The 22,065-nt window shown below is 39.9% G+C and overlaps 2 protein-coding genes across 5 annotated transcripts in view; both read right to left on the bottom strand.

Annotated features, from left to right (window-relative positions):
• Positions 1-17,536, bottom strand: part of LOC123966232 (testis-expressed protein 2-like) — a 32,878-nt gene extending 15,342 nt beyond the window's left edge. Inside the window, exons 1-3 of one of the 4 annotated variants that reach the window (XM_046042428.1) lie at positions 17,355-17,535; positions 16,745-16,836; positions 4,995-5,132 (exon numbers count right to left, since the gene is read on the bottom strand). The gene's annotated coding sequence lies outside the window, so the exon portion shown is untranslated. Of the gene's footprint in view, positions 1-4,994; positions 5,133-16,744; positions 16,837-17,354 lie in introns of all 4 variants that reach the window. The other 3 variants (XM_046042430.1, XM_046042429.1, XM_046042427.1) reach the window with 3 other exon arrangements.
• A 492-nt stretch (positions 17,537-18,028) lies between these two features.
• Positions 18,029-19,920, bottom strand: LOC123966233 (myeloid-associated differentiation marker homolog). The gene has a single exon (XM_046042431.1). The coding sequence runs from the start codon at positions 19,679-19,681 to the stop codon at positions 18,776-18,778; it is 906 nt and encodes a 301-aa protein (XP_045898387.1). The 5' UTR covers positions 19,682-19,920; the 3' UTR covers positions 18,029-18,775.
• Between the last annotated feature and the right edge of the window lie 2,145 nt (positions 19,921-22,065).

Here is a 22,065-nt window from a genome sequence, read left to right on the forward strand (position 1 = left end):
CCAAACCCCCCCCCCCCCCCCCCACCCACTCACCACCTGCTTACATTTTCACAAATACCTACCACAAACTGCTCTCACATCAAGCAAAAATCAGCCCAATGTGGAGCAATGGAAAACAAAAATACTAAAGATAAAACAAGAATTGAGACTTATTAGGAATATAAACACTGCAGCTTCCTTTTGAAAACAAACCTCATACTTGACATTTGGACAAGACTTAACAGCGGTATGTAAAAAACTGAGTATATTGCACTTAGTGAGGGACACACAATTTATTGCGAGCTCTATTGTTAGCATTTTACATTGTGAAAAGTCAAATGACACAAAACAAACCTGTCTCGTCACTGCCTCCTATTTTAAACATTTGCCACAATCCTTCAAACAGTCTTGACAGGGGTTTATACCTGAATTATAGTGTGTTACATGTATTAAAAGTGTATTACAATACAGCCTCTGAGGGCACACGTCCAAAGAAAACAGACACTAGCCAAAGTCCAGATTACCAACTGAGGTTAGAATGATGTAACATTGCACAATGATGGAAATTGTAGGGTGTCACAAGATGCCTGAAGTGCTCTGGGTCATCAACTGACAGCAGATCCAGGTATACTTATATGGGACTATGGGAAAATCCAAGTAAGGCAAGTTTACTAAAGTTGATACTACAAATTAAAAGAAAAGCCTTGGGTTAAATATACAAGGATGTAAGTGCACCATTTGTAGTCCGGTATTGTCTATGCAAAAGTAAGAATGTGTGTGGTCATGGATCAGCCTTTAGACTTCCAGATCCCCATATTTATATGCAAGACATCTATAGCAATGAATTTAGTCGGCTACTTAGCTGCCCAGTGTAAAGCAGAACAATGTGCTTATGAAGGAAAGGAATTCACTCTTAAGCTGTACTTTTCCTTGGCTAAAATACTTCCCCACTCTTATTCAACCCTTGGTATGTGGCATTTTATAAAAGCCTAAAGACATATTGATGTAAGCAACACACACAATCAATGTTTGATGTGTTCATAGCTGTATACAGGTTAACTTTTCTGTATTGTAAATTTTGCCAGGACATAACTGGCAACAGACTGTGATCAAACTGTTGCCTCTATTTGCATCTATGTGCCATCCTCTGGTGGTAGAAATATGATAATGTCTTGTTGACATTTGGCAATGGCACCCTTGTGCCTTGTCCGGACAACAGAGGTGGCATGAGGTCATGCTGGCTCACTCATATACAGACTCAACTTGGCCACTCATTGTCACATGGGTCACGAGTGAGCTTGTTACCCAGCCAGGCAGTCTGCCAGCCACCTCTGTCCCTAGCTAGGCAGCCTTCAGTCAGCAGCAACACAATGAGGCCATTCTAGTGGAGCGACAGTTGGACATGGATTTCATTTTAACATACAAAACTCAAAACGACACATTAGGATTAGCGATAAAGTGGGGGAGTATGTATGTATGTATGTATGTATGTATGTATGTATGTATGTATGTATGTATGTATGTATGTATGTATGTGCTTGTGTGTGTGGTCTTTAAGCTGACTCTATCTCCCAATTAACATGATGAAAACAGAGCAAACTAACAGAGCAAAAGCCTGGGCATGTACATCTGCGTGTTCATGCATTTCGCTGTCCATCCAAGTGTGAATAATGTACACATTGATAATTAAGTCCCCGTTTGTCTTGCGTCCCCAGAGCCTTTCCCTGAGCCAATGAACAGGCTAAGCAGACAGTGCAGAATGACATCTTGCCATTGATGCTGATGAAGCTAATTACAGAAGCAAGCCAGGCACATTAACTCTCATGTTTTGCACTCATTGGAGATGTTCACAGCTCACTGCTTCTGTATCCAGCAATGCACAACCCACAGACCTATTATACACTGAAGATGTCCATGGACATGAACCGAGTAGCTATACATGGTATATACTTTGTGTTTAGCCATTGAATTTATTGTTCAAATAAACTGGAGAAGGACTAGTTGATGAGGTAAGATAGTTATTAAAAACTATTGTGCTTATTTCACTGTCCGTTAAGCGTTTGAAGACATTGTCCATTACACTGTCACAGGAAGTTATTTTGACACAGTGATGTCCAATACAAGTAGCCTAAAATAGATCCATCCAATGTCTGAAGGGATAAATTACATCTCTAATCTTAATCTTGCATTCATGGATCAAATGTTTCTGGTTTAAAAGCCGTGTCAAACATGGCAAGTTGTAAAATCCAGGTGCAAATTCTATCCTGTCCATTATATATATGGAGAAAAGAAGATGACAGGGTTTTCTATAAACCATGCATTAAAAGGCTCTGTCTCATTTGTATATACACACACACAATAATATGCATTTCAGAGCGTCACAACTTAACATAGCCTGTATAAATTCTTAAAAAGTTTCAATGTGGCATTCAGTCTTCCCCACCAAAATGCATTGTGTGCATCCTTGAGGTCTAATAAACATGTTGAATGCAATTCCTTTTGCAGAGCGTATTTAAGTATTTTAAATGCAGCATTGTTTCCATTCATACTTGCTAGAAGTCTTCAAGTTCCACATTATTAATACAGAGTAGAAATAAAATGAATGCAGCATCCTTATTAGTTACATTCAGGTGCGGATTGGCCACCTAGCAATTCTGGCATATGCCAGAGGGGCCGGACTATTTGTTTCGGGGTGGGCCGGTCAGATTGATATTAATATCACTGTTTCCCACACATCAGCTTTACTTGGGCGGTCGATGAGGTACATTAAGGGCCGCCCAAAATATTTGGCGACCCATTTAAGCATTTTGCAGAGAAACACAGAGAGAAATGATCATCCATTACATTATAAGACTCAGAAGGTGGATATTTCACAAGCATGGACCAGGTAAAGCATCAGTGAACACTTTGGTGCAGGTGCAACTGGGTACAATGTTGGTTTCGGTTTCAACTGGCTTCCTCATTAACGAGCCTACGGTATCGCGGGTTAAAATCACGAGTGCTGTGTCATTTCGGCCACTTCATAAAACAGCCCACTGCTGATGGAGAAAGTCAAGAGGGCCGACAAATGCAGGGAAAGAGAGAAAGAAAGAGGTAGGGCAAGCTGCTGTGTTTGCAGCAGAGGTGTAAGTTCCGTGCTTGTGTGGAAATATTAGAAGTGAAGGCAAGGAGAGCAGAATTAAGTAGGTTAGCAAGTAATGTTTTTATCCATGTGTATTCCAATGTTAAGAGCAGTGTGTGAGAAAACATTTTTCTGCAATGTTCTATAGGCTACTGTGTTCATGGATGTTGCTGGAATCGGTACAGCCACAGAGCCCTGGTCTTCTTGTAGGCTAGTGCTGGGAGGAAGGATGCGACTATAGGCCTAGCAGAGACAGGGAGGGTGGTAGAGGTAGGAAGAAGACAGTCACACAAAAATGTTCGGGTTGTAATTGACTCTGTAGTAGAGAAAGACAGTAACAGCAGACAAACAGAGAGCACAGACTCTGCCACCTACTCAGATGGACAGCCATTGTTTTAACTGCATGTGCAAATTTGTTTTGTGCTCTTAAAAAACTATTGAGCATTGTGTGCCAGTCACATACATAAAATGTTACTAATCTGTTACCATTGGTGTCATTTACACTAGGGTCGCTGGGGGTTTGTCCCAAAGACTTTTTGAAAGCAAAACTGGTTAAAATATGTTCTGAAAAAATAGCTTGGAAATAAATGTAAATGCTTTGTTTATTTGCACAATAAGAAAACATGTAATGAAATTTAAATATAGAAGAAACAAATGTGCATTGTCCAAGAAAATGACTTAAACAAACAAACAAAAAAAAGCTTCTGATTTTACTGCATTATATCCCATTTTATTGTTATATTTTGAATTGTCACCTGCTGAATTTTGTGCTGCCATTCATATAAATAAAAGACATTTACTCCATAAATTGGTGCAGAAAATGTCTCCAGAATGCAGAAAATTAAGTGTTTAATGCTTCTGGTGGAGGACCCCCAGACCCCCACTCATACATTTTATCATCGAATACTTATTCAAAATAGTGTTAAAATATCTTCGTCTTGTTCTCATGACCAAAGTCTTTCATCAAACCCCTATTTTCAGACCTTATGTTACACACAGTAGGCTTACTGCTTACATTATTTCACCATCTGTAAACAAATGTAGCCTAAGTAGTGAATGTGTGTTCGTGGGGATACGTGGTAAGGTGGGCTGGCGTGGCTACAGTGCCAGGGCTGAATTTTTGTCCCAGTCCGCCCCTGGTTACAGTGTTTATACAACAATGCCAATGAAAAACGGCAAAACTTCAATTGTCGAGTGTAGACTAGGGATTGTGTTTTCCAGGCTTTGAAAAATCAATATGGATGAACCAATTATTCCCATGACTTCCTGACTGTGATGCTGCAACTGATGAGTTGCTTTGACAGCAGACTGACTGAGTTACGACCCCTTGTTCTCAGAAAGTTCAAAGAACATGATCCCTGACCTCTGTTGTCCAGTTAAAACACATTTCATGAACACAGAAGTCTGTTACTTATTAGTCTAAGACAGCAGTGTCAACTGTCTTGTTTTTTAAAAAAAACAAGGAGAAGTAGCTAAAGTAAATGACAAAACCACAATTAAACAAACACTAAGTACAGTATTAGGAAAGATTTATGTTCTTGCATTCTCATTTTGCTTTTTAGAGGTGTAATTTTGCTCTTCATCCTAACATCTCCAAAAACAAATGCTAAAAGCACAGATTTATTTCAAAATGTTCCCAGCAAGTAAAACATCCACAATCATCACGTATGATACTTAGTCCTGGTCTAGTATTTTTTTCTAGTCCACCAAAAAGAAGGCTCATTATTCAATGTATTTGAGAAAAAATGTTAAGAGTATTGCTATCTGTGATTTAATGCTAATTTATTCTTTAAAAAGGTAAATGTCACATAGTTCAACAACGCTGGGAGAAATCCTTTATGGTGGACATCTCTCGACAGTGCCTCAGTAGACAATGTAGCCACGAGACCAGTACCTTATTAGTGAGCAGTGTCCATCTTGTTGACTAGATGACCTCTTGCTTCTGGATCTCTACTGTTCTCTCCACTGAGTTAAAGTTCACAACCCCTCTCTTGTGATTTCACAATGCCATAATAGGAAATGCAGGAAGTTCCTAAGTGAAGTAGAAATAGCTAAATGTAGTCAGATGAGGAAAGTGGGTGCATCAAAAGAAGAAACAGGAATTTACAACATACATAAATGGAATATTTAACCGTAATTGGTTGGTATTACATTAGAAGTGCTTACAAGGCAAGATCCTTTTTTTAACATCTAATATTTTTTGGAATGAGTATTACCAAGGTATCACTCACTTTGGGTTTCTTAAATGCACAGTTCTACGGGTAAAATGACTAAGTGTCTCACAGTGGGACCGTCTCCTGCATGACCTAATCAGAAGCTCCAAATCCCACTTTGTCAGCCAGTCTGGAAATAAGTATGTAACTCTGAGGAAGGAAAGAACCCTCCCTCATACCATGCTGTGTGTCATTCAGACTTAACTTTTTTTCTTGCAAAATATTAGGAAAGAGTGTCAAAAAACCATTGTTATGCTAGGTCTCTGCATTTATTTTGTGTCAACAACTGGACATACTGGCTCCAGTATCACAAAGGATAATCCTAAGCAACACAAGTCCCCTTAACCACTGACTTAGCAAAAGGAGGGCCTATAACACTGAACCTACACAGAACCTGGCAAATGTAATGGTGATAAAGCCTCTGGTAAAAGTTGCGCACAGCACTGCAGCTATAGTACCTTTAGGCATCAGTATGCTTCAAACGAATGGCTTGTAAGATTGTCAAACAGCATCTGAAACCCCCTCCCCCTTTCTAGGATTTGAACTTCTCTCTCAAGCTCTTTTCGGTCTTCATGCCACAACCTCTACTGTTCTGTGTTTACAACCAAGTACAACAGCATGAAGGCTTTTGAGACATGCCTGTCCAAAAGCGTGCGCTGTTATACCCATGTGAAAGACTTGTATTCTCCCCTTTATATGACGCAAGGCTTTCTGCCCCATAGCCCCACAATGTGGACCATTTGAACAGCTATAAACATAATTTTGACACGGTCACATTTTGTACGATCTACTCCCTAGCTGTTGAAAAAGGCCACAATAATTAGCCTGCAAAACACACACACACACACACACACACACATCTTTATTGTCCAAAACTGGACAATATGTGGATGTGTGTACCATGGGTGTGTGTACACAATGAGGCTTAAGCTAATAATGCTGACTAACTAGATTTAGCAGTTATAGCCCCTGGTCATCTCGGCTCAAACTCTCGCCACAGCCTGGCTGACAGTGAGCTTAGGCTTTTAGGGAGGGGCGGGAGGCACCGATGAAAGGAAAGTGGCACGTTGGATTTGTAATACAAGACAACATTTTGTACTTAATTACATTTAGAAAAAGTAATTTTCAAGTCCTAATCGGCTCTTCAACAGTCCAGTGGGAAAGAAGCTGCTTCATATAAGCTTCTTCATCTGATGTTTAGTCCAAGTCAAACTCACTTACCCACATTAGTGTTCCTCTATCCTAAATGAATGAGGACTTAAAAAAAATAAATAAATCAGTGGAATTGACTGACAGTGTTTCCGGTGTTTGCAGTTCAGTAAGCACACTGTAAGGACTTTTTGCAAGTCATCCTGCCTGCTGCCTTCTGCCATTACAACACCACATGCCAGCCCTCTCAGAGCATCTCAAATGTCATACACCACTCTTTGAGATAACATCACTTGTATTAAGATGCTTGATAGAGTGACAGAGATTAGACTACAAGAGAGAAAGACCGTAAAAAAACACTTGTAAGCATGTCTCACACGTTCCCCACTGGAAGACATAATGAAATCCCAGACCACTATACCTTATCTAGGTTGCCTAGGGAGGGATTAGAAGAAGTCCCACTTTGAATCCTGCTTTTTATTTGCAGTAGTAATGGCTTTCCCTGTGCGTACACTGACAGTTTAGCAAATGACTTGCAAAGTGTCTCACAGGCCAGTGCTCACATTATTTGCTTCTGTCAACACTGCAGCCACAGTAGCTAACAGTTAAAGGCCCAGAAGGCAACGACAAATTACAACTAACCACGAGCTGCACAAGGATTATATGCCCCATTGTTTGAGAGTTTGGTTAAAAAGTCAATGTTGAGGTGCGAGAAAGCTTAACATGACTAAAGAGATTTCTGTCTAATGGCTTTTTGCACTTGTTACAGCTTTGTCTCATTATGCAAACACTTCAAGGCCCATTATTTGCTTTCACTGGATGATAAATATGAAAGAAAGGGCAATAATCTTTATCAGTTATGTAGATGCAATTCTGGTATGTAACGTGCCTTAGTGTTCCTCTTTCTTTCACTCTCTCTTTGTTTCTATAACCGTAGACATATATGCAGGGTAGGTCATTAAGCAAAGTTGTATGGGAGCATTCGCTATAACTGCACTAGTTGAGACAAAAGTGTGTGTGTGTGTGTGTGTGTGTGTGTGTGTGTGTGTGTGTGTGTGTGTGTGTGTGTGTGTGTGTGTGGTGTGTATCTAAGAGGCTGTGCTAAACTGATAAATGCATGAGTCCTTTCAGATTCTTGGTTTTGGAGACAAACAACAGCAGTCTCACAAAATCGAAACTGTTCTCAACAATGCGGACAAACTGGTGAAACAGGTGGGGAAGGAAATCTTAGGTGGTGAGATCATTGTGGGTATTAACTGTCTCCAAACCATCCTCTGCCAACTAGCGCACACTTTTCCACTGAAACAAGATAGCCAGCATAGTGTATTGGCAAAATACGATAATGTTGTTGCTTTTGGAAGGTCAGTGTAGCACTCTAATCCTGCGCAGCCACAGTCGACACACAAACTATCAATACTGTATTTTACTCTGGCCTCACTCATTACTACTTTAAAAACCTCAGGGTTCCTTTTGTGCTGCTGCGTCTTACAGTACAAAAGTGCGAATGAGTCTCATGACACTTTCTGTCCCATGATAGTGCTATGTTAGACACAAATCAGCTTTTTCTAGCTGTGACTATGGGTAAATAAACAAACAGTGGCAATGACGGACAATAGAAATCTCTCCAGAAACACACATACAGCAAGGTCTGAATAAGAAATGTTTGAAAGTAACAGTGGCTGTCCAAAAGATATGCTTTGTTTAAAAAATGTGCACATTTGAGTGGTGTTTTCAGAATTGTTTCCTGATTTTTTTAATAGAATAGAATTTTTATGCATAAATTGTTCCTGCAATTATAAAAATACTGACCGAGATAGAGAGGCACAGACCTACTAAACTTTAACCCTGCCCCTGTTTGGCTGTAATGTCTGTCGAACATCTTTATGTCCAGCTTTCTCAGCATTTAAAGTCACTGGTATTTGAGACTAAGAGATATTGTTATCATGATAAAAAAAAAATGTCATAATTCAATATCGATAATTTTCATTATAAATGTTAAATCACTTCTTTTAAGTTTAAAGGGAGATTTTTGCTCCTAAAAACCAGATGGTTAATTGTGGTTTTAAACTATTTTAATGAGGTAGAACATTCAAAACAGTTATGATAAAATATTTCCAACAAATATGCTTCAGTATTAGAAACATTAAGTGCTGATTTGCTCAGGATTCAAATTAATGAAATCAAAAATTTATTGAACATATGTTGAGAACAAATTTTTAATCACAATAATTATCATTATTGTTTTGTTGCCCAGCCCTAGTTAAAGGCGGTGTATGGGATTCTGGAGAAATCCAACAACATGGAAAATACCATGAAATAGACCAAACGACAAGACTGCAACAAATGTCAATAAAAAGTCAGAAAAGTGAAAAATGCCATGGTGAGGTCTTCAAATTCCTTGTTTTTTTCTGGCCATCTGTCCAAAACCCATATATATTCACATTACTATCATATCATTTTTTGATAATACTTCTCACATAAAAGCAGCAAATTCTTACATTTGCGAAGCTGAAACTAGAGAATATTCTGCGTTTAGCTTGAAAAATGACTTAAACAATGAAATCGATTATAAAAATAGAAACGGATTAGTCAACTAATTTTTAACTTGTTTAACTTGTTCAAGTTTTTCCGCCCTGTTGCTAACAGTCAAACATTCTGATGACAAAGCCAGATTTGAAAGAGTTAACACGCTCGCAAATGGCCATCAGGATCCTTGGATTGCTCAATTGTTGCCTGCAATAGCTCAGCTGTTGTGGATCACAACAGTGAGAACACACTGGGTTGTGGAGAGCATGTGACAGAGTGTCCATCGAGGCTAAGAAGTAAAAAAGAACTCTGTATTAGGAAACACAGAGGGAGAAAGAGAGGGAAAGAGCCCGGAAAAGTAGGCTTTCATAGCACAGGGATTCTGGTTTTACACAACCACAACTACCCCGACCATACACTACCAATTGCTTTTAATTACAAAGAACACAGAAGCCTAGTGTTTCAGAAAGCAGTTAATACTCTGTACAGTCAAGCCCATTTTAAACCATATCGGTTCACTGACCCCGATGTTGTTCATGTTGAATAATGCACGTCTTACTTAACTGCTTGACCTCGTCAACAAGCCCTCATGATTTCTGAATTAACTCCTTGGCTGCAGAGGTGACAAAACGGTGACAAAACGGTGACATCAAGCGCAGCGATCTGCCCGTCTGCTCCGGTTACAGACACAGAGTCTTAACATTGGCTCCCACAGGAGATCGTTTTTGAAACTAAAGCACTAAAACATGATTTTCAGCACCTTAACAAGTTTTCAAAGCAGATTTCAAAGACATTTTGTTTTTCTTTTTAAGTTTTGTTTTTAGTTTGTATTCTTTAATGAGAACCAATTTCTTCCATTGCTATTTTAACTATTAGACTCACTTCAAAAACCTTGCAGCAGCTAGTCACATGTTCAATTCTTAAAAACAAGTCAGTTACTAAAAAAAACAAAACACACAGATTATAGGAACAAGGGAGAGTGACGATGTTCTGTTATTGAGCGCCAGAGGTCAACCATGCATCTACACGTGTTTTGGAGTGAGGCTATCAAAACAAACCAGAGCTCTTTTCATAAGGCCTTGGCCTAGTGCTTGGATTAGTTAGGGTTTATATTTCTGAGAAAACTAATGGGAAATGGACGAGTTAAAACAGACAGCTGCAACACTTTATCTTATTGGTACTTAGCACAAGTTTCAATCATTAAAAAACAAAGAAGCAAAAACAACAGGCATATAGGTACCAAAAGAGTCATCCAAAAACAAGTCACAGTGAAACTAAACCTTCTAGCCAACACATGAACATGGGAATGGAGCTGTAATTCAAGCCAGTCTGCATCCAGGCCTCTGGGTCAGCCATCAGCCAAGTAAGCAACATCTGGTCAAACCCAGGAGAGGACTGGATCAGCTACTTGCTTTGTTTCTACAAAGGCTCCTGTTTCCCCAGTTTTCTGTATGCCAGAAGTCAACATACTACATTCATCAATTTGAATAATTCCTGAATGAAAAACAGTGACGTAAACCTCCGCACTTTGTGATTGCCTCAAAGCAGAATGACCTTTTGTCTGTAGAATTGGCGCTGTGGATTCTTCCTGTTTCTGATTAAATTCACCCCACCTGTAACTGGCTGCCTAATCTGTCTGGAGTAATAACATTTTCGTACGACAACAGGCAGGCTTTGAGGCACACCTGAGACATCAAACACAGAGTATGAGAAAACATATTGTAGGGCGGTATATTTTATCATTAGTTCATGTATAAAACTAATGATTTTACATTACTGGAAGAATTAATTTACAATATCTGATGTCATTTTTAAAAAATTGGCAAATGTTAAAAAGAATGTGTTCCTCTAACCATCAGAATTTCTCAAAATATTTTTAAAATAAAAGAAATTCTCACTTAGCAATAATTGTGCACTCTTGGACAACAATAAATGAAATAGACTTAACTACGGGTGTGAAATGCAGTTTTGGACAAAGTGAAAGGCACTGGGAAAAGCAATTCCCAACCAGACTTTCAACAGAGAGACACTGGTCCATATTGACATGATAGCATCACGCAGTTGCTGTAGATTTGTCAGCTGCACATCCAAACATACACAACACATGCAAATCTCCTGTTCCCCCGCATCCCAAAGGTGCTGTATTGGATTGAGATCTGGTGACTGTGGAGGCCGTTGGAGTACAGCGAACTCATTGTCATGTTCAAGAAACCAGTTTGAGTTGATTTGAGCTCTGCGATATGGTGCATTATCCTGCTGGATGAAGCCATCAGAAGATGGGTACACTGTGGTCGTAAAAGGACAGACATGGTCAGCAACAATACTCAAGCAGGCTGTTGCATTTAAACGATGCTCAATTGGTACTAAGGGGCCCAAAGAGTGCCAATAATATATCCCCCACACCGTTGCACCACCAGCAGCAGCCTGAACCATTGACACAAGGCAGGATGGATCCATGCTTTTATGTTGTTTACGCCATGGTCTCACCCTACCGTCTGAATGTCGCAGCTGAAATCAAGACTCATCAGACCAGGCCACGTTTTCCTAACCTTCTATTGTCCAATTTTGGTGAGCCTGTGTGAACAGTAGCTTCAGTTTCCTGTTCTTAGCTGACTGGAGTGGCACCCGGTGTGATCTTCTGCTGCTGTAGCCCACCTGCTTCAAGGTTCGACGTGTTGTGCGTTCGGGGATGGTATTGTGCATACGTTGGTTGTAACGAGTGGTTATTTGAGTTTCTGTTGCCTTTCTGTCATCTTGAACCTGCCCATTCCCCTCTGACGTCAACAAGGCATTTTCGTCCACACAACTGCCCCTCACTGGATATTTTCTCTTTTTTGGACCATTCTCTGTAAACCCTGGAGATGGTTGTGTGAGAAAATCCCAGTAGATCAGCAGTTCCTGAGTCTGGCAGTCTGGCAGTCTGGCACCAACAACCATGCCACGTCCAAAGTCACTTAAATCCCCTTTCTTCCCCATTCTGATGCTCGGTTTCAACTTCAGCAAGTTGTCTTGACCATGTCTACGTGCCTAAATGCATGAGTTGCAGCCATGGACTGGCTGAATAGCTATTTGTGTTAACAAGCGACTGAACATGTGTTAAGCGGCTGGTGAGTGCATATAGCTCATGAAAAGACCGCTGCACTATTCCACAAGGCTTAAATTAAAAGAGTAAATGAATTCATTGATGCTGAAATCTAATTTCTAATCTATCCACTATTCGAAACATTTGCGCTCACATTAAATGTTGCCTGTGAACGTACTGTCGCTTTGTGAATAATGTCTCAGTTTCAAGAGAGAAACTCTCAAGTAATATTTATAGAAAGGCTATTTTTATACATCTTCCCACCTCCCACCTCGTCTCGGTCTCTTTCCTCTGGTAACAAGTGATTATTATGACAGTAGCGAGATGAATGGTACTGTTGGCGCACAGTGGAGACAAAACCTGAAACAGGCCTGTGAAAGTGACGGGCTGGCTGGTTGGCAGGCTGACACATTTTCTTGACGCCTCAGTAATAGTCATTATTTCAGTGGCTGGACAGGTGAGCGCGCAGCACCTGCATGAATTAGGAAGAGGCTCAGGAGAAGCAATGCATAACAAAACATGTCCAAGTATTTTAAACTTTGAATGGCAGATCTTGCTTTCCATTATAATAGACAGGGACAACTGATTATGTCAACACTGACTCAGAAGTAGAGTTGTTTACAAGTAAAACAAGCATCTTGGTTTGCATATGTCAAACAGTCCCACACACTACCAGTATATTATGGACATCACACTTGTCTATATAGATCTACAAAGAGTTCTACAGAAATTACCAGAGGTGTGGACTCAAGTCACAAAAATGATGACATTAGACTCGACTTGACAAAATCAAAGAAGACTTGCGACTCGACTTTGACTTGAACAGCAATGACTCGTGACTTCACTTGGACTTGAGCCTTTCGACTCGAGCTGACTTGACACTCCCCATGCCCGAATATAAATTATGATATCAACATAGCGCTGTGCTCAATTAGACTGGAGCATGTGGCTTCCTCCAGCAAGAGGGAACAATCACAACAATCACCGACAGCGCACCCGGCCGTTCCGCGATCTCCTGTTCCTGGCCCTGTACGCCCCAGCGACCGACTCCCTCTCCGGTACCTACAATGGGTTGTGTAGTAGGCCTACTACCAGCGCGCTGCGAACGGTTCGTGATCGTTCCCTCTGGCTGGAGGAATTTTACGCACAGGCTTATCCATGCACAACAGCTGGGGGCCTGACGCAGCGCCACGCAACTTTCTAAATTCCTCCACCTCACGGAGAAAAGAAAGGTCAGGTCGAAACAGTGTAGAGAGACTGCTGCAGCTGTTGCGTGAAGCTGCTTCCACCAATTTTAAAAACAAGTTCATTAAGATAAAACGATAATAGCGCCGGGTGCTGTTTCAAAACCACATTCGTTTTGTTTTATAAATTCAGCACACCCCTTTCCTTCACAGCTGAGGCTCTCGTTCCTCCCTCAGAGGCGTGTTCAGGGTTGCTTTACCTGATCGGTTCTTGTAAAATATCCACTGTGTCTGCGTCTTCTAACGTCATAGCGATTTATAGTTTTCTCACCGCTGGTGTTTGTCACTGCATCTTGCGACAAAACACCACGGTTTTATTTCAGCGTTCTGTAACGTAACTTCGTCAACTCGAATAATTCACCTGTCACCTGCTCTGCTCCCCTCCCCTGTTGTCGTCCTCTTGCACACTAGATGCTGCTTAAAGTTAATAATGTTGGATTATTGTTTCTTATTTCATGGGCTATTTGGGATTTTTGAGTAATGCATATATAGTAGTCTAGTTTTTAAAAAGAAAGTATTACATTTCAATAGTTAATGTTTCCAAAGGCAATGAGTAATCCTGTTAAATAATTGTGATCTCAATATTGACCAAAATAATTAGCAGCCCTGCATGAACATTTAATTTATTTCATGAAATTTGTTGTGTGAAACTACGCCTCTGCCTTCTTTCTGTACAGGCTAATGCTTCATTCAATACATTGTTTTATTTTTAACTTGAAAAAAATTTTGAAATGGTTTTTAAATTTGGTGAAGAGCGCATTATGACTTGTTTAGGACTCGAAACTCAAAGTTTAAGACTTGGACTTGACTCGGACTTGCCACTCATGATCGGTCTGGACTTGGGACTCGACTTGGGACTTGAGTGGTAAGACTTGAGACTTGACTCGGACTTGTAAAACGATGACTTGGTCCCACCTCTGGAAATTACCACAGACACACCTCGAATTCTGGAAAGTTCACATGTCCAACAAAGCCCTGGACATTGCTCCGATAAAAACTAAGTTACCTCCACAAGCACATATTTATGTGGCAATAGGCTAGGCTTACTGCCTTTGCACTGCGCTGAGCCAGAGTTTATGGACATTCACCCGTCTAGTCTTTGCATCACTTAAAAAATAAAGATGAATTCTTTTAATCAAACAGCTCTGTATCCACGTAGACTAATATATAATACTGTCTTCATCTCAACTGGTCAATTATTTGACTCAGCCTTAACCAGGTTTTATAAAAATAGGTTAGACCTGCTGAGAACTTGGAAGACCACAAAGTGAGTCAAAGCTATGAACAGGTGTACAGTCAACAGGGGTGTAGACCAATTCCTGCGCAGAGTATGATAAGGCGGCACATGTTCCTTGCCTCAGCGTGAAAGATGAATATGACCCACTGGTGAAAAGGTCACCACACCTGCTGCTCAAACTCTAAACCTCCTTTTCACTTTCTGTAGCAAACAGACACCTGCGTGTGTGTGTGTGTGTGGCCACAGTCTGATACAGCTTATGCCTCCCATGCCATAGAAAGCAGTTTTTGTGCTAAACCGATTATAGAAAAAAAAACAATATTCATATCACAGGGGCTGCAATTTTTTTATAAAAAGTTAAATGTGTCACAGCACACCATTATAAATGAAGCTTTATGGTGCTGCAGAGATGCCCAAATTAAACTACAAAGGCAATGTGCTTGTTTAGTAAAAATCCCAGCAAAAATCACATCATAATCATTATAATATTTTTCCAGTGTAAATGAAATGACCATTCCCACTAAAATCTTGACTCGTATAGCAAATATCTGTCAAAATAATGCTAATGTTAATAATAATAATATTTTTCGCATTTGGTTCAGCCCAATTTTTTAAAAATCATATTAAAAATAATACCGATATATCGTGAACAGTGTGACCCCTAAGATCTACTATAAGTCTAGTAGGAGGCACAATCAGTCCTGGAAGAGCCAAGTCACCCCATGAACAGCGGCTTCGTTTTGTTGGCGTCTGGCCGCAGATTCAGTCTGCCTAAATGCAGGACAAACAGACACAAAAACGGTTTTGTCCCTGCTGCTATAGGCTTTTTTAATAATTCCATGTAAGATGTGGACTTCTGTGTAGTACGTATTTATTTTTGTTTCTTACTGATGTTGGCTGTTGTTTTGTGTAACCTGTGTGTTATTTATGTTACATGCTGCTGCACAACGAATTGCCCCCCCCTGGGGATAATAAAGACTCCCTGAACAAAGTATAAGCAAAAAAATTACAGAAGACTCTTTAATAAGATTTACAGAGAAAATACTGAAAAACACTGCAGCAAGATACCAGAGATCTGCTAATGATCATACGATAAATTATTACGAGGATAAGGAGAAAGACAAAGGGAATTTTAGAACTCCAATAGCACCACAAAGTATGGTTTTGTGTGTAGGACTCGGCCAGGGCCTGAAGGCATAGGGGTGCAGAAGAACCCTTCAGTAGATTTTGTGATCAATAATTCATCATTACATGACTTTGACCCCAAGACATAAAAGCCATAGGTTCAAAACAATCAGCCCAATATTCAGGTGGGCAGCAGTTAAAATTGTGAAAAAACATGTTTTTAATGTGATGTTGAAATTCCCTTTGGAGACAATGAACTCCAAATAGTTTGTATCTTTGATGTTTTTCTATATAAGAGCAACAGCTACACGTCAGAAATGAAAACACAGAGAGGATATACTGAGTGAGACTATTGCCAGAAGTAAACTGGTTAAATAGGAGGAGATCGTAATGCACAGAAAACTTGCATATCAAGTTACTTAACATTTTAAGCATACCTTAAGGTAATTGTGCGAAAAAAAAAAAACCTGTATTACACCTTGCTACTATTGACTTTTACAGTCCATACTTCAGGGCTGTAGTGTAAATGTAGGCCCACACAGGGGGAAGCCTTGGCCTAACTTTGTAAACAGTTTGAATACAAAACAAGCGTCTCCTCCCACTCAAGGCCTTGAGGTCTGAGGCGTTTCTAAAAGCTGCTGGACAGTCAGTCATCTAGAGACCAGTTTTTGTCAAGAGCTAATCGGCCTAATACATTTTCAAATATTTTTTGCACAAGCATCACTGCAGGTGATTGACAAAGATGGCAAGCCTGCTCTTTGCAGTTATGATCCTGATGTTATAAGACAAACACAGTATTTTGTAATTCCCCACATGTCTCTCAGTGTTCTTTCAGGTCAGAAATATCACTTGATATTCCCCCTAAAGTTTCCTTTGATACCTGAAAACATTTATGTAAACAGATTTTTGTGCATTCCTGCTCTTATCTTCATTCTCCTGAGCTATGTCAGTTCTTCTCTCCATTATCTCTCTTCTCCTCTGTCCATCTACACTTGACCCTCACTAAGGTCATTTGTAGCTCAGGAAACAGATCAATAATGAGTTCAGATTTACTGGCAAAGTGCTTACCTTGTATCCTCAGTGCCATTCAATCCAGCTTGGGACTTGCATCTGCCTACTGCAGAGTCAAGTTTCACATGTCCATGGTGCTCAGGGGGCTTCTGAGAAACAGCAAGAGAAATGCAACATCATTACAGATGCCAAAAACATAAAGACTGACAATATTAAGTGAGTGTATTTGCTTCTAGGTGATAAAGTAGTTAGATTGGTTGTCTTTGTGTACAATGGTTGTGGACTGCGACCTAACCATATAACTAGCAAACAATAAAAGCGTTTCCAGTGGCACTTAAGATGGGCGTTATTGGAAGGAGTTTTATCGGCTAATGCTAACGTGGTCTAAATACAGTCAAGCCTTAATAGCAAACCTTAAAACGGCCAACTTAGTACAATCAGCCTGTCCTGTGATGCAGGTAAGATTAAAAAACAACACTTTCCCTGCCTTTATTAGCTTAAATATTAACGTTACCTCATATTAACGTATACAGAAAAAGTAACAGAAAAGAAACGCTAATACAAATTGAATCACGAATTTGTTTTAAAGTCCTTGCTGGCCGAGGTCATCTCACCAAACTGCCAGAATGTTTCAGAAACAGACAAGTCAAAGATAGCTTAAACTTACCGTGTCGAAAGGACTTCATTTTTGTCTACATACACGGAACAAAATTTTACTTTCCAAAACGAGTCCAGAGGCTTTTCTCAACACGGTATCGTACAGTAACGTGTGTGTTATCAGTTCCACGAACCAAGCGCTATAAACGACTCGTTTTCTCGTTCAGCCTGTTGACAACTGACGGATTGGACTCAGTTCCTTAAAGGGAAAAACGTAGCAAGGCCAGAGTAATCGAGCTCGAGCAGCGGGATGACTGGCTTGCTGCCTAGTCGAGGGTTGACGATCTATTTTTCGATAGAGCTTCTAAGAGGGCCTGTGTAAACAGTGTAAAATGTAAATAAGTTGAGTAAATGTTGCCCAATGTTGCTTTTTGGCTTATCAATAAAGGGCAATAAGATTATTACGAACCCGTTAATAGGAACAGTAAGAAATCTACAGGACCTCATAATTATGTGAGGTTATGAGTCCATGCTAAATATAGCTTGACTTGACAAAAAGAAAACGTCCAACAAAAACTTTTTTTTTTTTTTTTTTTTTTTTAGGTGTAAAAATGCAAACCAATTTAATGGGTAACCTGACAGTGTGATTGGAAACCACAGCTTCTATAATAGTACTCAACTATCTATATTAAAACTTGTGAATTAATTGATTAAACATCTTCCCAATAACAATGTTGAGGCTAATGCATTTCTGCTATAAGAGAACATTTAATAAAGTCTACACTTAAATCCTGTGATTTACATAGGCATACATGCTTATAGAGTGTTGCCACCTAGTGTTAGTGCATTGAAACGGTTCGCATTAAATTGAGGCTGACACAAGCTTGATGCATATGATCTGAAAGAAAACATTAGGCTTGAAATGCTAAGAATTTTAGTGATAAGAAAGAAACATTTTTATTAGTAGTTTGTACCTTTGTTGTCATTTAGTAGGCCCTATATTCTAAATTGTATGTCCACAGTCAACAGTTTTTAAATGTTAAGCTTTATAAGTGGGAACTACTGTTCATCTACCGCTACAGTAATTACACCATATTATTATTTCCTTAAAGGGTGCTGTGTGCTTATGAGTCTGCGCACCTGTAACAAATACCAGGTTTAGTGACTGCGCAGTGGTGATCAGCAGAAAAGGCCTACAAGTCACATAACACTTTCAAATGTCAGTAAAACTAAAACTGAACTCGCGATCATAGTGATCAATTTCATTGATTTATTTGGCTTTTTTTGGTTTAATTTGTAAACAACTTCGAAAGGTCTTATAAGTTAGCAATCCATAGGTCTGGAGAGATAATTTGATTACACTGCAATAATTAACAGCAAAAACATCCATCTAGTTTAAGGTTTATACACTTGACAAAGACATGATTTTCTCCTAAACTCTTCAGGACACTATATTATGAACTTCACATGCAATACGTGTAATGTGTTATTTCATGCATGACTCCTGTCACACAACAGTTTGATGGAGAAGGCAAGGTCCACCGTATAAGCTAACAGTGTAATACTGGCAACCACTGTTTCCATGATAACCAGCTCTGCACTTTTGTCAGGGTTTTGTCCGGGGTCCTTTAGCTGCAGTATCTTGGTAAAACAAATCACCGTGGCCACCATGTAGAGCAACACCCCAATCAGACTGAAGGCAGCCAAAAATCTGTCAAAAGGTAGAAGACATCGCCCAGCAAAGTCACCTAATATTACTACCAGTGTGACTAGAGACATGAAGACACAGACACCGTATGACACGCCAGAGGCCCACAGTTGCCAACTAATTACTCCACTAGGAACGCGATTGACCACTTCCACGACCAGGGGTATCATCTGACAGCCTCCCCAGAGCTGGAGTGTCTTGAGGAGACCAGGCATGCTGCCCATGTAGCCTCTTTGCTCGTGGGCTCGGGTGCAAAGAACATAGGACTCTGAGGAGTAGGCGAGGAAGGTGAGAAAGGAGGCCACAGCAGCTGCCACAGGGCGTGGCAACACCCTTTGATTATCCATGATGATCCAAGGGAAAACCACAGAGGCACTGAGACACATCAGCGCACCTAAGGCTGCCACTGTTATAGTAAGGTTCTTCCAGGATATTGGGATGAGGCTGTGAAATTGGATGACGCTGAGAATATGGATAAGGAGTGTAAGGGTGAAAAAGAAGCACCAGGTAAACACGCAGAAGGTCCTGAATGTGTTGTGGTGAAGGAGGTCAGATGAACTTTTGTTTAACTCTGAAGGTTCCAGAGAGGCCACAAGACTGAAGGTAGTACAACCGGTTAAGACTTCCCATGTCCGCACCAAAAAAAGGGGACTGATGAAGTCTCTGGCCTCTAGTACAATCACAGGCATTGTCACAGTGTTGAATCTGAGAGATGGTATCCGTAGATGTGTCAGACAGTACCTTAGTCTCAGTTCTTCTATATTTATTTAAAAAATCTTGTAATTCAAAAGCTTTGTCAACCAGCTTGTATTGTTCCTAAAATATCCACTTAATGTTGAGTTCGAAGAATATTCCAGTACAGTCCACGGAAATAGTCACCTCAAACAAATCTTCTCTTGAACCATCAGGTTTCACAAAAAAAGCACATGCCTTCTCTCTGTTCTGTTCCCTGTGCTTCCTCCCGTTTACAGGCAAAGTAAAGCTTCAAAATAGCATCTCTTAGTATATATTTTGTAGCACTGTCGCTGTCAAAATAGGCCTCGCCCACTTCCTTTTTGAGGCTGCAGCAGTGCTTTCAGTGTCACTAGAGGTAGGTGCAAATGACCACAATAAAAAGCGTATGCAAACACAGCTATGTTCCTCCCACCTTCGATTCTCATGAAATCCTGTTCCTTTTTTTCAGAATAATAAACTACTGTGGGTACAGGATACTTACTTTACAGTACGGGCAGCAACCTTCAAACCCTCTTGTTGACCACTTTGACCTCACAGTTAAAACATGGTCACAAAAAGTTCACTGAAAAGTTGCTTGAATGGTATTTGAAGCTGTCTGTGCAGTGTTTGTGTCAATCGGTTGATGTGTTGAGTGCTGTAGATCATCTGAGTGAAGTGTTGCTCAGGTTGTGGGTGTGGATCTGCTCTACCCTCAGGGGAGAAGAAACTGATATTGTTAAGAGCATCTCCCTTCTCATTTGACAGCACTTGGAAATGTGTCTGATTTGCTTGGATGGAAAATAGTGTGTAGAGATCTGTGCGGGCACCAGCAACAAGCTGGAGATATTGTGTTGTTTGAATGTATGTGCATTCTTTCGTATGTGTGTGGATGCTTTTTCCTTCTCGTGTGCATGCGCTTACACTCTCGAAAGGTTTTGTGTGCATGGGTCAATGCATATGTTTTGTGAATGCATGCATGTTTTCATAGGGCAGAGGCAAGTATCTTCCTCTTGTGTGTACACAAGCACAAAGAGTCCTCTGAAGATCCCAACCAATCACTTTGCCTCTGTGTATCGGCACACCTGCTCTCTGTGTTATAAATAGACGGTGGATACATCAATTCCCTTGTGTCACACAGCTGAAGCTCAAAAACATCTGCTTTGACAGAAGGGAGAGGACACACTCCACAAAGACAGACGATAGCTGATAAACGGTGTCACTAGAGAATTGTGGCTCCAATGTGTGTTTTGGGGGGTTGTATCAATTTGCCAACTGCTTATTAAAAGCTAAGACATAACCATTCAAATCACCATGTATATGGCTTAGTTGCGCAGACTAAATAAATAAATATTAATAATGATTTAGAAATTCCTGCACAGAATGACACAGAAGGTTTCTGACACATAGTATATCTAAGCTTGAAGATTTGCTGGAATGTATGTATTTATACCATAGACTGTATATAAAAAGATTTATACGCTGTCATGAATATCTCACTTTTCTTGTCATTCCTGTGTGAATCTACTGCCCCTCTGTGGTGACCCTAGGAATTGCACCTTTTCAGAGGTCCTAAAATGGAGAAGAGATGGACAGCTGCCTGTAATACTGGATGAGCAGCAGCAGAGGGGGAACGTCTTCATGTAATGAACACAGATGAAGTGGAAGGGAACCCCGTCTGTCCTAACTACAAGTACCTCTTTATTTGCAGAATGCAATACCTTCCACTGCTGACAAAACCATTATGTACATCATACACATCAACACATCATTGCTGCCTGTTTCCAATTGCACTGTGATAAGCTTTAATTTTGAATCCACGGCAGTAACTGTCGAAGACTGATTGTGAAGACTGTTTTAAGGGGGAAATGATAAAGAATATTTGCTGAAATGAAATTTGTTTTTCAAATTCATCTTTGATTGCAGTAAATTATATAGTATATTATAATAATTACATTAATTCATTTGGCAGGTGTCTGAAATGACTCACAGCAAGTGCATTCAGACTATAGAGGAAAGAGAGGAGTTAAATCAGGAGTTAATCAAATCCATCAAAAGTGCAACCTCCTACATAAACTAGAAGTAAAGATGTACTAAAAGATGTACTAGTGCTTGGCGTTTTTAAATGAACACATTTGCTTATTGTACTTCAAATACCTAGTTATTCTCCACATCATGTTTTATCTAATTTAATAAAAACAACAGCAACATAAATAATAATAGCAATAATTAATATTGGTGACTTCTAAAAACAACTTATTGTTACTTTATTTATGTAGCACTAAAATAAGTTACAAAGGGCTTCACAAAATACATAAAACCAAAAGATGAACAATGCGATTAAAAAACAAAAACATTCAAG

The sequence above is a fragment of the Micropterus dolomieu genome, unplaced genomic scaffold (genome assembly GCF_021292245.1).
Source record: "Micropterus dolomieu isolate WLL.071019.BEF.003 ecotype Adirondacks unplaced genomic scaffold, ASM2129224v1 contig_12961, whole genome shotgun sequence".
In the NCBI taxonomy this organism is placed as follows: domain Eukaryota; kingdom Metazoa; phylum Chordata; class Actinopteri; order Centrarchiformes; family Centrarchidae; genus Micropterus; species Micropterus dolomieu.

What these genes read in the sequence shown, in the direction of transcription:
- LOC123966233 (XM_046042431.1), bottom strand. Translation starts at nt 19,681, where the DNA reads ATGCCTGTGATTGTACTAGAGGCCAGAGACTTCATCAGTCCCCTTTTT.